Source organism: Mustela lutreola, chromosome 9 (assembly GCF_030435805.1).
Source record: "Mustela lutreola isolate mMusLut2 chromosome 9, mMusLut2.pri, whole genome shotgun sequence".
Taxonomy (NCBI): Eukaryota; Metazoa; Chordata; class Mammalia; order Carnivora; family Mustelidae; genus Mustela; species Mustela lutreola.
Genome location: NC_081298.1, coordinates 138,768,327 through 138,791,153, shown reverse-complemented (window position 1 = coordinate 138,791,153; position 22,827 = coordinate 138,768,327). Strand labels below are relative to the sequence as shown.

The 22,827-nt window shown below is 47.1% G+C and overlaps 2 protein-coding genes across 6 annotated transcripts in view; one reads left to right on the top strand and one right to left on the bottom strand.

Annotated features, from left to right (window-relative positions):
- ATP6V1C2 (ATPase H+ transporting V1 subunit C2) overlaps nt 1-2,226 on the top strand; it is a 53,377-nt gene extending 51,151 nt beyond the window's left edge. For 4 of the 5 annotated variants that reach the window (XM_059132641.1, XM_059132638.1, XM_059132639.1 and 1 more), the window contains 2 exons: nt 1,562-1,694; nt 1,968-2,226. In XM_059132641.1, coding sequence (XP_058988624.1) covers nt 1,562-1,694; nt 1,968-2,057 — 223 coding nt within the window. In that variant the 3' untranslated portion in view covers nt 2,058-2,226. Of the gene's footprint in view, nt 1-1,561; nt 1,695-1,967 lie in introns of those variants that run through there. The other variant, XM_059132640.1, reaches the window with a different exon arrangement.
- PDIA6 (protein disulfide isomerase family A member 6) lies at nt 2,166-22,475 on the bottom strand. The gene is made up of 13 exons (XM_059132635.1): nt 22,349-22,475; nt 16,741-16,882; nt 12,803-12,860; nt 12,257-12,383; nt 10,638-10,744; nt 9,128-9,258; nt 8,410-8,524; nt 7,593-7,733; nt 6,735-6,819; nt 6,534-6,606; nt 5,179-5,337; nt 3,734-3,830; nt 2,166-3,154 (listed from the first exon to the last, which is right to left on the bottom strand). Exons 1-13 carry the CDS (start codon nt 22,365-22,367, stop codon nt 3,086-3,088), a joined length of 1,323 nt encoding a protein of 440 aa, XP_058988618.1. The 5' UTR covers nt 22,368-22,475; the 3' UTR covers nt 2,166-3,085.
- Between the last annotated feature and the right edge of the window lie 352 nt (nt 22,476-22,827).

The window sequence follows — 22,827 nt, the reverse complement described above, 5'->3', positions numbered from 1 at the left end:
GCTCGCTGGTCGGTCTGGCTCCTGGGAGGGGTGCCGGTGGGGAATGTTAGGGAACCCTAATGGTGGCTGTGCGTGTGCATTCATTTAGGGAGAGTCGTATAGAGGCAACATGAAAGGGCACGTTGGGGGAACCCCACCATTTAAGGGGTGGATGCAGAAAAGCCCATGAGGAAGTCAGAGGCAGGAGGAGGGAGAGGAAGCAGAAGGATCTACGTGTCCCTGCAAAGGCTATGTGAGGCCATTGGTGGGACCAGCTAGAGTGGTGGCCGAAGGATGATTGGGTGACACAGGACACTGGATACTCTGGTTTGGAATGAGAGCCGTAGGGAGCCGAGGAAGTTTATTTTAAGCAGGGCAAAGTGGTGACGGGGGAAGGGGGCAGCAGGTGAGAAAGGCTGACGCCCCTCACAGCCGGGTGGGGGTGTGGGGTGGCTACAGTGGTCTCGGTATGGAGGGTACCGGTGAGGGCTCCCCACTAAGTGGCCTCAGTGATCAGGGAGGAGGGTTGTCTCCTGAGTGATCCAGGAGGGAGCAGCGGGGGCGGCCCTGAGCAGCAGAGCAGACCCAGCTGTTCCTGGAAGGCACATTCCGAGCAGAACAGAAGGTGTTCTTTTAAACTGATCTGCCACGGGGTTCGCAGGGAAAGGACTGGAAGGGTCTGGCAAGAATGTGAAAAGCCCTGAAGTCAAGAGTGGGCTGTGAAAGGGGCCACGGGCTCAGAGGCTGCATTCCGCCGGCATCCACGAAGCAGTGGAGGGCCTGTTGCTCTCCACGGACCCGTGCCTCTGCCCTGCAGCAGCTCCCAGGCTGGGAAAGGCAGGAGAGCTCTCAGCACCGCCGTCCTCGTGAGGGAGGATGAACCATCTCCCAGAGCAGCGGGACGGCGACTGTGTAGTCCGACGGGGGCGGCAGTGACGGCCGGCGCGGGGAGAGGATGGTCTCGGTGAAGTCCGGGCCTGGAGCGGGTTTCCGAAGCGCGCGGGCCGCTGGGGTAGGGCGTGTGAAGGGAAACTGCTCGTTCGGGTGTGCAGCGGCGGCGGCCCCTCGGCTCGTTTTCCCCGAATGCCAGAGCTTTGGAGGGAAGAGGGAGCAGAGGAGGGACAAGGCCATCGGCTGGGCCAGCCAGCTTCTCCGGCACTTGCCTCCTGGGAAGACCTCGGCGGGCCTCTGAAACCGGGGTTCAGCGCGCCCAGAGTCCATCGAAGGCACAGGACTAAGTAGGTCGTAGGCTCGATTTCCAGTGAAAGCAGCGCACGCGTGGTTACAAGCAGCCTCCTTCATGTGTCCTCCTGCGGGTCCAGGCGACCTCGCTGTCAGCAGACACCACGCCATGAATGGCCAGAAATGGCTGGGGAGCGTGTTCTACTAGCGATGTTCCTATCCAGAAGAATCCAGGTAGTCTCACCTCTGACCCTAGATATTTCATTCAGCTGAGTTTTATTTTCTTAAGCTATGTTGACTGAGGCCTTTTTCTTACTAGAACTTCCTGTTTCTTGTCGGGAGTATTAGACCCACACTTGCTTCTGAGGTAACTTAACGCATGTCTTGTCTGTCTGGGAAGGTACGGACTTCCGGTGAATTTCCAGGCGGTGCTCCTCCAGCCTCACAAGAAGTCCTCCACCAAACGTTTACGGGAGGTGCTGAACTCCGTCTTCAGACATCTGGATCAAGTAGCAGCCGCAAGCATACTGGATGTAGGTAGAGAATCCAGAAAGCGCCAGCTTTCCGCACAGACGTCCATCTCTCCACATGGGAGGCACTTTGCAAAGATGGACATTACCCTTTTGCTAAGACCTACGTTTCACAAGTGTGCAAGGCTAACAGGGAGGAGGCCGTGTGTGTGTGTGTGTGTGTGTGTGTGTGTGTGTGTGTCAGAGCTAGAGAGCCACCTTGAAACGGGCAGACGAGGCGGGACAGCGGAGTGCTGTCTGCATCTAGATAGAGCGCCAACGTGCCGTCTTTTGCAGGCGTCCGTGGAGATCCCAGGGCTGCAGCTCAGCACCCAGGACTACTTTCCCTACGTCTATTTCCACATCGACCTCAGTCTCCTCGACTAGAGCTGCGCGGCCCCAGCATGCTTTCCTGTCTCCAGACTCCTACAGACACCTTTCCCTTCGCCGGAGGACCCTACGGAATTCACCTTTTAGAGAAATTGCTCACAAAAGTTAGTTACAGTTGTATTTATTTTTTTTTAAGTTACAATAAAGAAATGCTCAGTCCTTTGAATGGTCTCTTATCTTCTAACATTACTGGAACTGCACTTTACAGGAACGGGTTCCACCTCGGTCGGTCAGCGGCTGCCGTGTTGGGCCTTCACGGCCACCTCGTGCGGCCAGAGGAAGGAAGCATGTCCGATCCCGAGCTGTGTACTCGGCCGTATTTCCTAATGGTCACTGGGGACGGGCCGAAGACAAAATCCTGGGCACGAAGGGCAGTTCTCAACTGACCGCCCACTGCTTTTCACCCTTCTTTCTACAAACTCGCTGTACAGGTCACATCTCACAGCTGGAACTTGGCCTCGCAGGGCACATAAGAAATCTGTGTTGCGGCCGGCCTCCAGATGGTGTCCTTTGGGTCACAGGTTTATAGGGAGGTAAGACATCAGGGTCTTTCCTTCATTATATTAATTTACTGGCTAAACATCGGACTCTGATTTTATGATCTGGACACTAATTTCATACATTTATTGGCATTGTCCAAAATATTATTTTATTTTTTAATGGAAAAAAGCCATTAATATTCAAACGAAAGAATCACATTAAAAAAACTTAATATGTAAGAAACAGCCTCCAAGAACATTTCAGCAGCAGTCAGAGGGAGGGAAAAATATGTCAACAGCCCATCAGTTTTCCTCAAAATATTACTTGACAGAATACAACCCAATTCACTGGCTACAACAATTCATAGAATTTTTCACTGTTCTCTTGAGATGCAAAGTTCACTGGTGCAGTGTTTTCACATGACCAATCAAGTGCTACTTCTTGGTTAAAAAGGCCACTGGTAGACTCATCTGATTGTGAAGAACGTTCCTTCACTGCTGGGGAACTCTCCCAAGGAAAGCGAACTGAAGTCTGTGCCAAGCCTCTCACAGCTCATCTCTTTCCAAATCGTCCAGCTCCACGTCACTGAGGTCAATGTCATCTTCCACGGGAAGCTGGAAAACAAAGACAACGTGAGGCCCTGCTGGGACTCGGGGGGAGGGGCTCCGAGCGCCTGGGCTCACCATGGAGCCATTTCTAGGGATGCCCCAGATCGGAGAGCCCGTTCCTCCCTCACCCAGCTCCTGCATGAACACTGCCTAGTATGTCAGCTGGAAAATCTGAGAACTTGGGTGGAGCATGAATTTAACAAATTCCCACCTCCTTAACACCGACGGCCACTTAGCTGGTCCTTCGGAGGAGGAAGGGGCAGAAGTGTACTAGAATAAACACTCATCCCAAAGCTGTAACTGTTTCTCAGACACAGAGTAAATGAATTCCAGGCTAAATGCTCAGTTTTGGAGTGATACGCAGGAAGGAAACCTCAGTCTCGTCAAGAATATCCAGTGCCATGCGGCCCTGAAAGGCTGCGGAGGGCAGGACGTCTGTGACCCCATGCCAAGGCTTCCTCGCGGTGGAAAGGACTCGGCTGACAAACAGCAGAGAGGCACACGGACAGGGAGAGCTAGAAGCGGCTGGACAAGCAGCCCAACGACAAGTCCCGCGGGCACGTGGCCCCGTGGCGGGGGACTCACCTCGCCATCCTTGCCGTCCCAAGGCTCTCTGGCGCTGATGGGGGGGAAGGCCCCGCCTCCGACAGGTGCGGTCGAGCCCCGCCCGAAGGAGAGCTCCCTGCGGGGGAAGGACCAAAGCGAGTGCGTGTGCATGAACGAGTGCGCGTGCATGAACAACGCTTTCAGTATCTGTGCTGCCGCAGCAAGCACGTCAATGCTTTTAAAACGGCTACTTGCCTACTAGGTGCCTGCGGAGGCATTTCTCACCTCTCGCTCCGGCATGGTGTTATCTTTGCAAGCAAGGACAGCAAAGCGACCAGGCGTGAAATTGCTCAGGTATTGGCATCAGGTAAAACCAGTTATCACCAGTAATTAAGAAAAACTTATTTTGCTTAAATACAAATTAAGTACACAAAAGCTATCCCAGGTGGTATAGAACGCGGGTACAACCCTGATAGTTCCAGACTAGTTAACTCCTCTGTACTCAACAAACAACAACAAACCAGAAAAGAAAAACTAGTTGAAAAGAAGTACGAATAAACTCAAAGCTGGGGTTAGAACGGGTCATTGCCAGTCAGTGAGTCCAAGGGCTCAATCTTGTTACTTATCGCTCTCATGCATTTCCTAAGGTTCTTGACACTGGGATCCGCTGCTGAAAAAGGTTGACATTTTTCTAAGTAGATGATCCCGGAACAACATGGGCTAAACTATGCGAGTCCATTTACACAGATTTCTCACACTACAGTAACAAACTATTTTCTCTGATTTTCTTAATTGCGTCTTCTTCTGGGGTTTACTTCAGTGTAAGAATCCGGTACACAATACATAAAGCCTACAAGATACGTGTTCATCAGCTCTTTACCCGGAGCTTAGTACCAGCTCTACACGAGTGGAGAGAGACAAGGTCTGGGCTGACAAGGTTCACCGTTGTGAAAGGCACAGTTATAAGGAGACGCATTCACCGAAACAGTGCAGCGCTGCTGCCTTCTATTTGCTGGAAGGCGATGAAGTCTTTGGGATGAGCTGAGGAGCAGGGCCGACAGACAGCTCCGAACTGTCTGAAGTCACTGCGGAAGTAAGCTCGTTTCCACAGAATGACCTTCTAGAGCTAATGGCCAGAAATGGAAGCCATCCTACCCGAGGTCAGGGGCACAGAGCATGCTAGGGTGGGAATGGGTGAGAAAGGGCTCCTTCCAGCCCATGTGAGACTTTTATGAGGATCAGGAAGAGTTCAATGCTAGCGGCACAAAACGGCAAGGTGGCCAACGCTCTGTAGAATCCTTCGACAGGAAAGAGAACACAGCTCTTACAGGAAGATGACTTAGCACGCAAACATGTAATTCGATAGAATGCCAGATGCCAAACAATTCTAGCTACTGGCTGGTCTGTGCAAACCCAGTTGTGAACCCACACCACCACAGAATGAAGCCACGAAATAAAAACAACTCGAGAGAGCAAGAAATTACCTGAGAAACTCATTAATGCCTTGCTCGCTGAAAGACCCTTTTAGAAGAGCAAATTTCATCTTGCGTGCATTGATGGCTGCCATGGCAGGGTACCCAAACCCTCCGATCCCCAATGCATTTTCAAGTTCCGACTGGGCTCCAGCTTCAGTCCACAGCCACCTAGAAAGACAGGCGGGTTTCAGGGTAAAGATCCCTTTCAAATTAGTTGAAATATAATTAGCAGGTATTGAAAAAATGATTACACTCCAACTATTTCATGGAATGAAAGGGATATAGAAATAAAAAAGTTTACCAAAATAATGTATTCTAGACACGCTCTTAACTCCAGGCCCCTCTTAGAAGCCCTACCCTGTACCTCCCGAAGTCCCTCAAATCTACAAAATTTTCCTCTTGGCCTCTGAAATATCCACTAAATCTGGTAAGTTTTCTGTCTGTGTTACCTGAACTCCTACTGATCACTGGGAGGGTTACACATGCTCTCTAGGAGTGTGACTTCTTTGTAATATTTACTGACATGTCGTTATTCCAGACCTACGAACATGCTCGACTGCGTTTCTTTACTCAACTGCTACAGCGGTGAAGACTAAGGGGCACCGGAAAGTGCTTTTCTGTAGGCCACAATCCTGGGAACTTGGCACCTGAGCGGGGCAGCAGGGGCAGGAGGTGGGGGGACGGCAAGAGGTATTGAGGACGAGAAGCAAAAATATCCAACAGGAGGCAGACACACTGTGCCTTGAAATCTGCCTGTATCTACCCCCTCACTTGGAAAAGGGTAAGAAAACAACCTTCTACTTCTGCCTCATCTAGCCCTCAAAGCTGTACCAGAGTGCCGTTAGGGGACTCGGTTTTTGCTTGCAAGCTGGGACCCCAACCACCATTTAAATGACTGCTCTGGGGGCATCTGGGTGGCTCAGTGGGTTAAAGCCTCTGCCTTCAGCCCAGGTCATAATCCCGGGGTCCTGGGATCGAGCCCCACATCGGGCTCTCTGCTCAGCAGGGAGCCTGCTTCCCTTCCTCTCTCTCTCTCTGCCTGCTTCTCTGCCTACTTGTGATCCCTGACTGTCAAATAAATAAATAAAATCTTTAAAAAAAAAATAAATAAATAAAATAAAATAAAATGACTGCTCTGAGCAAGAGTACACCGTGGCATAGATGAGTGTCTTTTATATAAAGAAGAATCCTGATTGCTTTTCCTTCTAGAGGATAATTGTTATTTACCTATTTAAAAAAAAAAAAAAAAAAAAAAAAAGCCAGAGAGAAACAGGGCACATCTGACAGAGAACACAGTGGAAACCCAAAATTCAGGAGCAATGAAGCTCTTCCAGCCAAATCCTACTGAGATAATGACAACTTACCCCCACATTTTCTTTTTGTATTTGTCTGCCAACTTTAGAAGAACTTCTAAGTACGAGTTTCTTCCAGCTGCTCCTGATTGAAACAGACAGAATTTTTTCAGGGGAAAGGGAAAGGAGTCCGTCACATTCATCAACCGAGCACACGTTCTCAGAGCCGGGAGCGCGGAGCGGAGACGGCGAGGGAACCTCTGCTCATCGTACCGGTATCCAGAATGTGGGGCAGCACGGCCACGACACAGAGCTGATGTTCCTCACACGTCTTCTTGGCGATGTCCTCACTGATGATCTGTGGGCCCAGAAGACAAGAGCTGGTTGGAAGGCCGCTGACACGAAACCCAGAGGTCAGTGTGACAACAAAGACTTGGCCCTGTCACATTCACTAAAGAGCAAAGCAGTTCACGGGACCGAGCGGCTCCTTCTGAATATGACAGCCTCGTTAAGTACTGTGGCACCAGCGACAGTTCTGCTCTGTGACGGGCTCCTGTGATCTGTCCCTTAGCCCTCCCTCTGGGGTGCCAGCGGACATCACGCACACACAGTCTCTAGAGTGACAAAGCCTGGGTGCGGCCTGGCTCCGACAACCATTAGCTAGACAGATAGATACGTGTGTTATATATGCACAAGCCCTTGAGGCTCTCTGTGCCTCTGTTTAAAAATGTAAAACGGAGGTAAAAGCATATTTACCTCTAAGCATTCGTGTGGGAACTGAGAGGAACAGACGTAAACGTACCCACACGATGCCCGCTACGTGCTTAGCTGCACAGAACAGCTATTACTTGAAGAATAAGGACAGCGTGACTGGAGGCGTTCTGTTGATAAGCAGCCTGGTACATCTATCCCTGCAGTGTAACTATTTTAGTGCTAAAAGTCATGAAGACGCAACAATTTATCAGACAGATCTTCCCCACTTGGAAGTACAGTATCACTTCCAAGAGAACGCTTTAGAAGAGAAGGGAAAGCGCTCATCTGAAAAGACAAAATGAGAGTCATCACTGAGGCAGAGCCCCCACCATCAGCCTGGACAAGTGTTTCCTATCTCGAGTGAAGGAAGTGGTTTACCTCAAGCAGCTCAGGAGGTGGCGCATTCTCAGAAAACAAATCCAGAGCCCGGGAGACGATGTCGGATCGTGTTCGCCCTCCATCATAATCCACAGGAGACTCTCCCTTCTGAAATATCTTGATTGTAGGAAATCCCCTAATCTATGAAAAAAAAAGACAATCAAATTAACATTTAGTAAGAAATAAAATAATCTCTATGGATTCTAAAACTACCTTCTAGGTCATTTAACAAAACAATGTCCCAGCCTACATCAGTGATCGGGGATGAGACAAAGGTCTGTTAACCAGGTGGTTTTAACAGTCTGCCCACCAGGCTTAGCCAAGGCTCATTCAAAACTCACCTATATACTTCATACAACACATCTGTTCCAGAACAAATGGACCGACTTTGAAAGCAATGTTAGCGACTTTAAAAGCCTGGGCAAGCTGAATATTTGCACAAAGCACACAGCAGAAATAGTGAGATACTGGATTAAAAAAAAAAATGATAGTCTTTGGACTCTGAAAAACAATCTGAGGGGTTTCAAGGGGCAGGGGGTGGGAGGTTGGGGTACCAGGGGGTGGGTATTATAGAGGGCACGGACTGCATGGAGCACTGGGTGTGGTGAAAAACTAATGAATACAGTTATGCTGAAAATAAATAAATTAATTAAAAAAAATTGATAGTCTTGAGTTGAAGATTTAATAGTTTTAACAATCAAGTCATTTAGTTTCATTACAAATGCCCTCCTACCACACAGGGAGGTTTGGAACGCTGGCTGAAGAGTTGAAAACACGGTGTATTTCTGAGAGAAACGAGCCTTACAAACACACTCACCCCGTATCGGCTGGCGAGGAACTGGTTCGCGGTGGCATCCACAGCGGCGAGCTTCACTTTTCCCTGTGTTTGCTCTTTGACCTCCGTAGCGGCAGCAGCCCACTCTGGCTCAAGGCTACAGAAAAATATTTGCACCTTAAAGCGTTTTAACTCTTGGCACAGATACGTTAGCTGAGGTGCGCACGTCTGGCCAGGCCTGTGAAAGCACACCTGGACACACGCTGTGCGCACGTGCGGCCTGAAGCACCACCACCCTTCCACGTTTCCCTCCCGGGCCTTCTGTCACTGCCCTCCCCAAATCGGGACGCTGGCTCCCTGTTCATCTCTGAAAACACAACAGAAGATTCTTTTTTTTTTTTTTTTTCAAAGATTTTACTTATTTATCAGAGAGAGAGGGAGAAAGCTAGCACAGGCAGACAGAGAGGCAGGCAGAGGTAGAGGGAGAAGCAGGCTCCCTGCTGAGCAAGGAGCCCGATGTGGGACTCGATCCCAGGACGCTGGGATCATGACCTGAGCCGAAGGCAGCTGCTTAACCAACTGAGCCACCCAGGCGTCCCTCAACAGAAGATTCTAATGCCAACGTGTAACCATCACTTCGAGTCCAGAGTTTTTCTAGAGATCCTGGGGATTACCTAGGTCTGGGCCCGCTTCCTCGAAGCAATCGAGGTGACTGTACTGAAAGCACCGTGACGCACAGAACTCGGTACAAAGCGCTTACTTTTTGCAGTGTCCACACCAAGGAGCATAGAATTCAACCATCCAAACATCATCACTATCAAGGACATTCTTATCGAAGCTGTCGTCCGTCAGCTCAATCACATCCTTCTTGCTTGAACTTTCACTCCTACCCTGTCACAGGTGACACTGAACATTAAACTAGGCGTGGCCAGAAAGCACATTATTCCTGTTCCAAACAGATTTAACGGTCTCACCCACATCTTAATGAGGTTTGGAGCTTTTCTTTCAAGTGAAAACTTACTCAGTTTGGGGGCATTCCTTAACAGTATTTTCGCGTGTTAAGAGGTGTTTACTGTCAATTACCAGCTCCTACAGTATAAGCTATCGCACGCACCTGAGTTCTGTCCTTGCTGTTTTGTTAAGGGAAACCCCACACTGCTCACAGAACCGCCCAGTAACACTACTCTAATTCAGACCGGGCACAGCTGCTCCTTTATCCCAGGATGTTAAATGCACCACAGTTGCTACCTTTCCATAGATAGAATCCCTATCACTCAAGAAAGCTAAATATAACATTTAATCCCTTTTTTCAAGGAATTTTCTTTTTTTAAAGTTTTATTTATTTAAGTCCTCTCTACACCCAATGTGGGGCTCAAACTCACAACCCCAAGATCAAGAGTTACCCGCTCCTCCAACTGAACCAGCCAGGTGCCTCCAAAGAACTTTCTTGAGTACCAAGGCTCAGAAGCAGTCAGTTCTGTTTACTGCTTACTGGCGCTTGGGCCAAAAGCCATGGAAGCAGGGAGACAACTATGCCCATTAAATGCTGGGAGTTTGAAATAAAGGATAAGAGCTTGGAGTCTCTGGGTAACTTCTTCATCTGTGTAAGGAGCTAGTTGTACTGGTCTCTTTAAGAGTCAAGGGCCATTTTATCTCTATTTGTAAGAATTTAAGGCCTCTTCACGAGAATATAAGTACATCATGGTTAAACATCCCATCTCCTACACGGACATCTAAAATACCAATCCATGGAACAAGAACGTCTTTGTCTTCTTCCTGTCCATTCATACGCGTTTTCCAGGATTTCAGGCTGATTGCCAGATACAGGCCAAGAGATCATTCAAATTTCCCCCCTCTTTGCCCAAAGTCCACCTGGTCTCTTCTCTTTCGCTTTAGAACTACAGCGGCCATAGGACCCCAGAGCCTGGCTCCCCCGGCCTGGAGCTCTTTCTCGGTCTACAGCTCAAACTCTTCCATTTTAGCATGGGGACAGAGACGCCCATCTGTGGCCTGGTTCTTGGCCTACAGTTGTGGCAAGCCACCCTGGGACTGCCTCTGAGGAGGTCAAATGAACAGGATGGTTGGTTGCCTCCCTCTGGCATTAGCTGATCTAACCTGTTTTTAACCGAAAGTTCTACTACCTACAATAGTAGTAGTGACTTTAAAAAAAGTAGAACAACAACAACAAAAAAACCTATCCTCTACAAGGAATCCATACTCTGGCATCAGAATCATTACACACATCAAAAACTAACACTATACAGCCTTACTTGCTTTCCAGAACTGTATCCGCCGCCCCTTCCCCCAAGGCGATCCTTGACGAGCTGGCGGAGAGCACCCAGAGCAGCATCTACGATGGCTTCACCAGTTCTGCCACCTACAGGAAGACATAGCACAATCAGACGGACAGGTGGCGGTGAGCTGTGTGCCTGGAGGACACTACCTCAATCTGTCAGCTTTATCGGATGTTTGAACACACCCAACAGTACGAACGTGTATTTAACAAAGGGCCAAGTTCTCCCTCTAATGCCTTTTGCACTAGACTTTTCACTGGGAAAACCTAATCCCCTTCTTCAGTTTTAGATTACTAGTGTGAATAAGAACACCTTCCTGTTGACCTATCAATATCATCTACAAAGGAAAGTAACTCACAAATGTTTACATAATGTGCAACATGGACACAGATGCATAAGAAACTTATTATCTAGTTGCCACAGCAGAGAGCAAATTACCAACTGAGAAAAATAGAAGAAACTAGTTCTATGATAACAGAGAGAAAAAAAAATGTGGACAAAGGATATGAAATATGTGAAGCCAAGAAACTAGAAAGCAGTCCAGGCCTCTTTGTTCTACCCTGCGTATGACACAGTTATCTTGGGCTTCTTTTTAGGTTCTCTAGCTGAATTTACTCCTAATCTAAGAAATATTAAACCCTGTAACTGAAACTCAATAATGACAACAGCCCTTAGAAATTTCATCAAAAACTATATTACTCTGGGCGCCTGGGTGGCTCAGTGGGTTAAGCCTCTGCCTTCAGCTCAGGTCATGATCCCAGAGTCCTGGGATAGAGCCCGGCATTGGGGTCTCTGCTTATTGGGGAGCCTGCTTCCCTTCCTCTTTCTGCCTACTTGTGATCTCTATCAAATAAATAAATAAAATCTTTAAAAAGATAACAAAAAACTAACAAACAAGAAACTACAGTACTCAAGAAAAAGTCAGGGGGCTCGTAATGGACTCAGAAGTGCGCGGTTGATATAGGCCGTGAGGTTATCTTCACAGTTTAAAGGCAATACTCTAACAAAATCTCTGGAAAATTTCATTTTTTTAAAAAAATAGTTTCTTATCAAACTGCCAAGGAAGAGAGAAAAACATCTGACAATACTTTCAGACCTGACATCAGAAAACAAATACAGTATAACACCACTTAGAACACGTTCCAAGTGTGTCCTTCCATGGCCCTGGCTGACAGGTCCTCACACCGAAGGGCAAGCTGTGAACAGACCACAGCCTTCTGTTCCTTCTCTATCTCCAGAGGCCTCCACCCTCTGAACCAGCACCCCTTCCTCCAATCTACCTGGGAATATACCAAATTAAGAAAGGTACTACCAAGAAAGAGAGGGTTTTCTCACTCTAGACCAAGAGCTGGCGAACTCTTTGTGAAGGGCCAAACAAGAAGTTATTTTCAGCTGGGCAGGCCTCCCTGTCAGCAGCAGCTACTGGATGCCGCCATCTGAGCGTGAAACAACTACAGACAATACGTTAACAGGTGTGACTGTGTTTTGAAATACTTTATTTACAGAAACAGACATGCCCTTGCTCCTAATTTTGACCTACCTGTTCAAATCAGAATTCCAACCAGAGGAATGGAGTCGTTAGGAAAAGTCCTTACCCTGATAATCTTCTGGTCTGTTTTTGTTGGAGCCAAAAATCTTAATGGTAGGAAAGCCCTGAACGCCGTACTGGCCTCCGAGAGACTGATGCTTATCTGCATCAACTGCGCCAACTTTTACAACATCCTGTGAAAACAGAAAAGCGTTAGCTACTTTGCTTTCAGCTGGAGCAGATTCCACAAAACCCACCATTTGATTCTTGTAGACTCAGGGACAAGATGGTAAAGGGCAGGGTTAGGCTGACAAACAGAATTAATGTAATGTGGAATGATGGGTGAGACAGAAGCCAGCCCTGGAGGGAACTCGGCAGCTTCCAGAATCAACATGATGAAGAATCATCATGTCACTCATCTGGAAGACCGAGTTAACAAAAATAGACAACATAAAAATTAAATGTATGCTATCCCTTTGCTCCCTACATGGTTCTGGCACCAGAACAAAGGCTCTGAGCTTCAATATGCAAATGACCTTCCAATCCTACATCAAGCCCAGCTGCATACTGATTTACACATTCACAGGGGAACGTGGATGTCTCAGAAACTTACTTTTAATGCAGTTGCTGCTTTCTTCCATTCCGGTGTCAACCTCTGACAGTGGCCACACCTTTTAGGAGATGAAAACACATGGCAACAATTAATGTCTTTAATCCCCAATTCAAAAATACTCCACCAGGGCATCTGGGTGGCTCAGTCCATTGAGTGTCTATCTGCCTTCGGCTCAGGTCGTGATCTCGGTGTCCTGGGATCAAGTGCTACATCAGGCCCCCTCCTCAGTGGGGGCCTGCTTCTCTCTCTCCCTCTGCCAGCCATTCCCCCTGCTTGTGCTTGCTGTCAAATAAATAAATAAAATCTTTAAAAAAAAAAACACTCCACCAGCAGTCTACGGAGTGGCTTGCACGGGGCGGGTGCTTGCCGGGAATACATGTACTTATAAAACCTGATCGGTGGCGAGAAGGAACTAGCCATTTTAAGTGACTTTACAATAATCCTTTTTTATATATTAACTTAAAAAGTTTTCAAATTACTGTTTAATCAAATTATATTTGAAGAGTTTAAACTGTTCCCTGTAACTCTATCCCTGGGTAGGAACTTTAGCATTTTTCTGGTCAAGTATACCTCAGTGTTTGGTCTGAGTTCTATAAGGCCAGGCGAAATGCAGATTCTTGGGCGCCATAAAATTAGAATGCCTACAGAAGGGGTTCAGGAACCCACATTTTAGTAAGATAAGCTAGTGATCCTTAAGCCCATTGGGTTTGATATTCCCTGATCTAATCCAACCTCTTCATTTTATAGATGAGGCCATCAATATTAGAGCCTAAATCTCAATGTTCTTTGGCTCCCACAGCAGCATGTGGAGCTAAAAATGTACATGTAATCCCAAATTTATAAGCCTCGCAAGCTGAAAAGTCCTCGATACCACAAGGTGGGGAGTTAAAAGGGCAAGAGAGAGGCAGACGAGAACACAAAAAAAAACAACTTTAATCTTGTAGGGAACAATATCTGAAATATTGTAAAACATAACACATACAGATGAGTGCTTTTAAAAAGTTATACATACACAAACCTGTTATGTTTACACCCTTTATCGAACCTGCAGACATTAAATTGTTTTTATGGCTGAGTAACATTCATTGTATGAAGATACCATAACCAGTTTACGCATAGGTGATTATTTTTTGTTTTTTTGGTTTTTTTTTTGACAAAACAAAGTCAAGTCTCCTATCTAGGTTTCTAAACACCAAATGAGCAAACACAATGTGCATGTGCCAGCACCATGAGGAGCCCTTCACACAGAACTTCATTTCATTGGCATGATAGTGAAGACAGGCCTTGTTATCTTCATCTTCCAGATGAGGAGACAGAGGTGGAGAAATTAACAAACCTGTCCACTATCACACAGCGGACCGGTGACAGATCTGCTGGATAGGTCTCTGACTCCAGGTCCCACGTTCTTAATCACTATGTACTATCACCTTCCACAGGGGCCTAAGCTTAATCCAATATTTTAGAAGTTAGGACCTTGGGGCACCTGCATGGCTTGGTCATTAAGCATCTGCCTTTGGCCTCAGGTCATGATCCAGGGGTCCTGGGATCCAGCCCCACGTCAGGCCTCCTGCTCGGCAGGAAGCCTGCTTCTCCCTCCCCTGCTTCCCTGGCTTGTGTTCCCTCTCTCACTGTCTCTCTGTCAAATAAATAAATAAAATCTTTAAATGAATGAATGAATGAATGAATGAACGTCAGGATCTTCTGGGAAATGTCCTGGAATGCTGCTTCTACATACTTCTATCTAATATCCTGCTGTCCACGTGCTCCTGCTTAGAAGTCCAAGAGCCAAAGTTTTATAGGACTTTGCGCCTCTTTAATTTCAGCTTATACTATGAAAGGACTCAAATCAGAGATTGTCAAGAGCGTATGTTACCTTCAGTTTTGATATGCATATCTCTAACCCAAGGGTTCCTCACTTGTGGTCCACAGACCCTGAAGGTGTTGGTAGACAAAAATGCAGGGGCTTCAAGAACTTCTGATGGGGGGGGGGGGAGACACCTCTATTTTGCTAGCTTGTAATGGAAATGAAGGCTTTCCTTCAACGATGGACATTACACACGCCTACTCTTAGATCCCTGCCCCAGTGCTACACTTCTCTTCTAGCCTTGCCTATGCTCATCACTACTTCGGGACGATGGTGTCTAGGCGTTAGAGCTGCTGCCAGATCTTGGTATTTACTGTCCCAGTGAACGAGTACCACATAACCACATCAAGATTTATTTTAATATTTTGATGTTATTTAGATATTTTAGGTTCTCTACACAGTCCTATATGCTTTATTTTACACGCAAAAGAGGAAAATCTTTATTCTGGAAGGAATTCAAAGCCTTCACCAAGCTGCCAAGTTCCAATACAAGAAGAGGGGAAAAAATACCTGCTCTAATGAGACCTCCTGTTCCCCAGAACATTAGGAAGCAAAACTGCCACTAACAGTTAACCATTAACTACAGGGTCCAGATCCGGCTTTCTCAATGATGCTCTTTGGTTTAGTTTTGGAATGAGGTATATTATCTTTATATAGTAGCTCCCCAAAACAATGTCAGTTACTCATGCCATAAATGATAAAAGAAAAAAAAAATCTGGGGCGCCTGGGTGGCTCAGTGGGTTAAGCCGCTGCCTTCGGCTCAGGTCATGATCTTAGGGTCCAGGGATCGAGTCCTGCATCGGGCTCTCTGCTCAGTGGGGAGCCTGCTTCCTCCTCTCTCTCTCTGCTTGCCTCTCTGCCTACTTGTAATCTCTCTCTGTCAAATAAATAAATAAAATCTTTAAAAAAAAAAAAAAAAGAAAAGAAATCTAACATAAAAACTGCATACAAAAGCATTCAACAACAGAACAGTTTGTACAATTACAATCTGTACATTTACTAATACAAATGAATTAACCCATACAGAATGCTCATTTGGATTTAACAAAAAAAGAGAGGCTTTAAAAAAAATAATAAAGGCACTCAGATAAGTAGTATTCACAATGTGGCAACATAAAAGTAGAGGGTTTTTACCTTAATTTGCTACACTGGACATTAACTGAAATAGTCCATGAGGACTGGTAATGAGTTTCCAAAAGTCAGTTTCATGGTCTTGCAAAGGAAAAAATTACAGCAATAAAGGAAAACCTTCCATCAGGTATATCCTCAAATGTACCCTTCTCAAGCCCAGTAAGAATCTGTAAGAATTTCACTGACTACATCTATGTGAGCATAGGGGGCGCAGCTCACATCTAAAAGGACTTCCTGAGATCATCTGCGGGACACAGCTGGCTGGGACCCAGGTCTCCTAACGGTACTCACGGTCTGCTAGATTACAGAAGTAACAGCCTTGAGCACATTTTGCAGTTTCCATTCATTTGTCTCTACACTTGCCTATTTGTTGGGTTTCTGTTTTGTTTGCATTACAGACTGAACTACATAAATAATTAGTGCAATACTGTATTTTGACTACGTATAATCATGCACCATTAATTTCAACAATAACTGCATCTTTACTCCATAAGGGTCCCCATCGCCAGCAATGCATGTAAGGAAAGAGAAGAATTTTTAAATTAAACCAGTTTTTAATGACCTATTTCTGGAAGCAACACTCTTCAAGAAACAGAATGGAATCTATCTTCCCTTTCCTGTGCCCAGTACTTTTCAGCATAAACGTGTTTCCCTCCCATCAAGATCCCACTTGCCTCATCATTGAAATATACCTTCTTAAAATCAGAAGGATTTTATTTCTTCTTTTTTGCAACAGTTAGCTGCTTCAACCGTATTTTTTCAGTGGACTCAATCTCCACGGCCTTTAACTCACACCACTCTAGGGAGTCTCCCACTTCCCTACTTCTTTTAAAAAAGCAGTAAGCTAGATAAACTAGATGACTGAATAAAACCACACTTTCAAATAGTATTTTCTCTAACTTTATGGAGTACCATATATAACCCACAACGGCTTTCTACTTACCAGGGAGCATAGAATTCTACAAGCCACAAGCTATCACTCTGAATAACTTCTCGGTTGAAATTTGATGGAGTCAGCTCGATCACATCGTCGCTGGAGGAATAGAGACCATTCGCTGCCAGGAAGAAGGTGCAGCTAATCAGACCTGCGGCGACACAAAGCAAACATGAGTGAAAGGGTTCAGGCTCTGGCAGCAAACTCAGTAACGGGAGTCAATAGCCCAAGGTGCTCCCGGGGCAGGGCCCTTCTGACCCCCAGCCCCGCCCCCAGCTTGCCGCCCTTGCAGCCCCTGGGATCTCGCTCTCCCTGGCGCAGGACACAAGGACACAGAGGCCACACTTTCACCTCTCGAGCTGCAACTGACAAAACATTTCTTACTTCGTGATTATACACGAACATCTTCACTCTTCACAATCACCCTGGGAGGTACTACTACTACGGCCATTTCATGGGCGAGGACACTGAGAAGTTGGGAGGCCACCCTGTGAGCCTGGACAGTGCACACAGCATTTATTTCTTGTGACACACAGTTGTGATATTAGCACGCTACCTTTACTACTTTTGGAGGAAAAATCACTTGCTTCCTCCACTAAACTGGGACATCAAGGGCAATAACCGCTTTTATAAACAGTTTTACTTCTGCTAACACTATTCATGGCAATCTGCAGGCACTTAAAACGTTGTTGGATGCGCTTACAAAGAATTTTCTCATCCAGGTTATAAAGCGAGCATGGAGTCCTGCGTTATTAACAGCACAGTTTAGCCACATTGTGGACCTTGTGCATTTTGCAAGCTACTCTAGGACTTGAAACGTAATTTTTAACAATTATATAGGAAAACAAGTTCTGAACTGACTTACGAATATCTTAAGAACTCAAAAGTTCTGAATTGGTAGTACTATCCAGCTCCACCTCCTCTTTTTTTTTTTTTTTTAAGATTTTATTTATTTATTTGACACAGAGAGAACACAAGTAGGCAGAGAGGCAGGCAGAGAGAGAGAGGAGGAAGCAGGCTCCCTGCTAAGCAGAGAGCCCGATGCGGGACTCGATCCCAGGACCCTGAGATCATGACCTGAGCCGAAGGCAGTGGCTTAACCACTGAGCCACCCAGGCGCCCTCCACCTCCTCCTTTTAAATATATATAGGACTTCCTTGTTTTCCAACTGCATTGCATCTAATACAATATGCTTAATAATGCTTAATAATGAACTATTCTTGACTTTAATATTTTCTCATTTGCTGGCTTTGGGTTGAAAAATAAACTTGATGATATTAGAGAAATTCCTGTTACCTTTTCTTAGGATCTATGAAGATGATCATATAATTTCTTTCTTTTAATCTACTGATGTACCAAACTGTGAAACCGACCTGTCCTCTGAGGCAGCATGGGCGCGCACCATCTTAGTCACATTTTCCTAAGCCTTGTGGACAGAATTTGGAAGACTCTGAACCGAGCTTTGCTGAATAACCCAATGGAGAGTTTCTCCAGGAAGGTGTGTACACCAGTGCTAACTGCTCCACTGCTAAATCTTCCATCTTCTACTTACACAGCACTTTGAATCTTCAAATCACTCTCAAACACAGTAGGTCACTGGGTTTTTCACAGCAACACTAACTAAAGAGCAGGGATAATCCCTCTTTAATAAATACGGAAACAAAGGCACATCCAGTGGCCCATCTGTGGCCTCTGACTTCTTTTTCCAAGTTCTTCCCATTAAACCACTGTTGTCTTTTTACTGCTCAGGTGAAAATGGTTCACTAGGTCGTGGGCATGAAGGAACAATGTAATCATACTGTTCAAGAAGACTGCGTCCCAGGGGTGCCTGGCTGCCTCAGTCAGCAGAGCAAAGCATGCCGTTCTCAATGCCAGGGATGGGAGTTCAAGCCCCACATGGCATGGAGACTACTTTAGTTATTTATTTATTAAGATTTTATTTATTTATTTGACACAGAGAGAGAGAGAGAGCGCAAGCAAATGCGTACACAAGCAGGGAGGAGTGGCAAGTGGGCGAGAAGCAGGCTTCCTGCTCAGCAAGGAGCCTGATGTGGGACTCGATCCCAGGGCTCTGGGATCATGACCTGAGCCAAAGGCAGACCCTTAACTGAGCCACCCAGGTGCCCCTGGAGACTACTTAAAAAAAAAAAAAAAAAAAAAAAAAAAAAAAAAAAGAATATTGCAACTGTGTACTTTACTATGTGACATAAAAGGCTATCATGCAGAGGGGTATGACCAGATTTGTTTTCTAGAGAGTTTTCTGGCTGCAATGTGGGAGAGTGGGATCACCCAAACCCAGGGAAAGTTGAAATGCGCAACAGTAAGACACGCTACTGGGAGGTCAAGTAGGAGACTGAAAACTAACTGCAGGACTTGTCCTCCGCCGCAGGACAGCTGTGGCGGAGTAGTGAAAATACGCAGCAGCCAATCTGCAGAAGGCTGGAGTGTAGGAGGGAACAAGTTGATGGAAACAACAGGTAAGTCTTTAAAACAAGACTTATTATGAAGAGCACAAGAAGGCAAGCAAATGTGGGGTGGAAGGAAGGTTTCTCTTCAAAGGGGAGTGAGAGAGACTAAGAAAAAGTGGAGGAATCATGAAACAAAATGCCTGGAATCAGGAAGGGAGGGAACCAGAGCCAGTGATGGGAGCAGCCTGGGACAGGATGACCTCCTTTCCCACTTCCCAAGATGGGAAACGGTGCATGTGGATGGAGATCAGGCCATCCAAAGTGGGGTTCTCTTGGTAACTGCTGCTGTCCAATACAGCAGCCACCCGCCACATGTGGCTGCCCCAACAGGCACTGATGGTATTAAAAAACCCACTAAATTTTGAAGACTGGGTAGGGGGAAAAAAGCATCTTCTTAGTATTTTTGATATAACATACTAAAATGATATTTTATACACACTGGGGAAATATATATTAAAATTAATTTCACCTGTTTCCTTTTACCTTTTTAAACGAGGCTGTTAGAGTAGTTAAAATCAGATATAAAGTTTGCATTATTATCTCTACTGGACTGCATTGCTCACTAATCTTTCTGTTGCTGCAGGAAAGGTTAAGAGGAGTTTGACGTATTTAACAAAGCAAGTAAATTAAGAACCTAAGCAGAGAGAATCTTAATTCTGAACAAGCTTAGAATTTAAGACTGGTCCTGGAAAATCCTCCATGGAGTTCTACTTTCTAAAGTTTATCATTTTTTGTAAAATCAACACGAACTGACACTTGTTCATTACATTGAGCTCACTGTGGAATTTTCAAAAATGCAAAAGAAACCCATCAACAGTTCCACTAGGATGAGCGATATTTTGGTGACTATTCTTACCGACACCTCCATGTAATCTAGAGGTCTAAAACTTTTATTTATATGCATGTGATCTTACTACACATTCTTTTCCATAATTTTTTTTCACTCAAAATAAGTTAAAGACATTTCCTATGTAGTTACGGATCACCTTCACCCCCTACATAGCCATTCTTAATGGCTCTATCACGCTGCCAGTCTACCCCCACAGAATTTATTTCCAACTTGTCACAATTAACAGACTAATGCTGAAAATTCTTATACTTGCCTTCTCCCCCAAATAAATATAAATATTTCCTTAAGAGATAATCTTACAGGAGGGATGGGGAATAGCTAATATTTTGATGTATATATCTGTCCAACTACTCTCCAGACACTGACATGTTAACTATGAATAATGCTTAAAGGACATTACACACCAGAACTGTCTAGGATATATGAACTCATTTTGAGAAATCTATGTGGTATGTATCATCATGCCCATTTTTAGACCAGAAAACGGAGCCACAGAAAGGGTAACCTGCCTAAGGCCACCTCATTAGAAAGATGGTTACGCAATCCAGATTTTTAACCAAAGGACTGGAGACTGCATTCGTATAATCCCAGGGAGGGTCATTAGGTAGATTGTGGTAGGAGAATTGGTTTCTTTCCCTTCTCCATCAATCAGGGACAGCAGGCTGGAGTCACCTCAGGGATGGGCCATGATTTTTACCTCGGGAATGTGCTTCCTTTCCATACAAAAATGGTCATGACATCAGTGTAAAACGGACTCGGGCTTTTTTTTTTTTTTCTTCTAACCATGTTGCTGGAGTTTTTATTTTCTTTAAATTTTGCCTGACTCTCACAAGGGACTCCCCTTTCTTTTAACTGGCTCTCCAGGGGAAATATCTGGATAACAGAGATTTGAAACCCAAATTCCTTAAAAGGCAGTATAACCTAGTAGGGTTAGAATGAAATGAAATACTCGGAGAAAAAAAAAAAAAAAACAGTTCAAAAGATGCATAAATTCCAACAGCAGAAAGAAGGGAGTCACTATCCCCTATGAAAACCCTCAAGAAAACCAACAAAAAACCCCAGACCACTTAAGATGATAAAGTAGGTCAACCTCCACTAATGAACGTTCTGTTTCTGAAATTCGCATCGCATTTCCACTCACCGATAATGAGCACCAGTGGGAAACTGGCATATCCGAGTGTCTAGAATCTATGTGAGCAGATGGTTCTGCCATCTGGGGCTCCCCATTATTCCTCCACAGTAGTTCAGGACGTTACAAACCCACATCAGCAACATCTCTGTCCTACACCTGCCAGCAAGAGTACCCGATCCCAACGCGGTCATCTAGAAACCAGCAGGGCTCCCCAAAGGGTTGACTACAATTATCCGAATCACGAGGTAACTGAGAGAATCCCGGACTCTTCGGGAGCGGACTCTGAACTCACCCGGGAGCAACTAAACAGAGACTGGGGTCCTCCCGCCTCCTCTCCGCAGCCCCACGGCAAGTATTCGTATCTCGCTTACCCTCCTGAGACCTGAGTGAACTCATTCATCCTGACAACGGCCCAGAGTGGCCAAGCGGCCCGCTCCAGGTCACACAGCCAGCACAAGCCTGGGCGGGCGGGGGGTCTGGTCTGCGCCCAGGGCGTCCCGGGAACGCCGGTGAGAGCGCCTGGGCTGGGCTGGGCTGGGACCAAGGGGCGCCAGAAAAGGGTCGGGATCATCCTCAACCTCCGTCGCCGTCGTTTCTAAAACGGGCATTTACATAATTCGTGGGAGTCCGCGTTCCACCGACTTTCTGAAAGTTCCACCACGCTTAAAGGGCTTCTGGAAGGCCGCGTCCCCTTTCGCAGGCAACTCTTCGGTCTGATCCCAGGGCTGGGTTTTGGGATTTCGGTCCTCGTCAGTGGCAAGTCCACAGAACAGGTGGTGACCCCGCGGCCGAGCCGCACGCAGGCCGGCGTGAGGACAGCGGGCCCGGATCAAGGGAGCCCTGACCCTGACCCTCTCAGGCCGCCCCCGGCCGGAACCTCCGCCTGGGATCAAGGTGCTCCGCGCGGCTCCCACGCAGCTCCCGGCCTCGGCCGCCGCCCCTCGGCCCCGGGTTCGCGCCCAGCCCCGGGGCTCCGCGTCCCCGCCGCGCCACGCTCCCCTGGGTGGGCTGCGGGAGCCCCCGCCGACGCGCCCCGAGTCCGGCAGGGCCCCGCACCCTCGCGCCGGCCGGGCCCGCCATCCCCCACCCCTGCTCCGGCTGAGGCCGCACGCCCGCCCCGCCGGGACCTCCCAGGCGGCCTCCCGACACCAGGAAGCCGGCGCCTACCCAGCACCAGGCGAGCCATGCCGAGCGCCCCGGCCGTCGTGTAGTCCCGCCGTCGCCTGAGCTCCGCGCGCCGCGCCCCCGCCGCCCCACGTCCCGCCCTCGGCCTGTGAGGCAGGCGCCGGGCGGCGCGGAGGGGACGGGCCGGAAGGCGTTCGCCAAGCCGTGGCCACGGCTCATTGGTCCTCGCGGGCTTCGCTCATTCGCATAGCCAATGGGAGGCGGCCGGGTAGAGGTTCCCGGTTTGATTTTTTTATTGGGGGCGGAGCGAGCGGCGGAAGGAGGGACTTGCTGGGGGCGGGGCGGATCAACCTCTCTTTTCTCGGTGCCCCCTGGTCCTGCGCGAACTCCGAACTGGGTTTTGAGGACTTCCTGTCCCTCCTGTGGAGTCTGGGGTTTGGTCCTTGTTATCTTAAGGGTCTTTATTCTCTCTTTCCCTCCCTGGCCTCTAGCGACCCCCTTTCCCACCCGTCACTCAACCC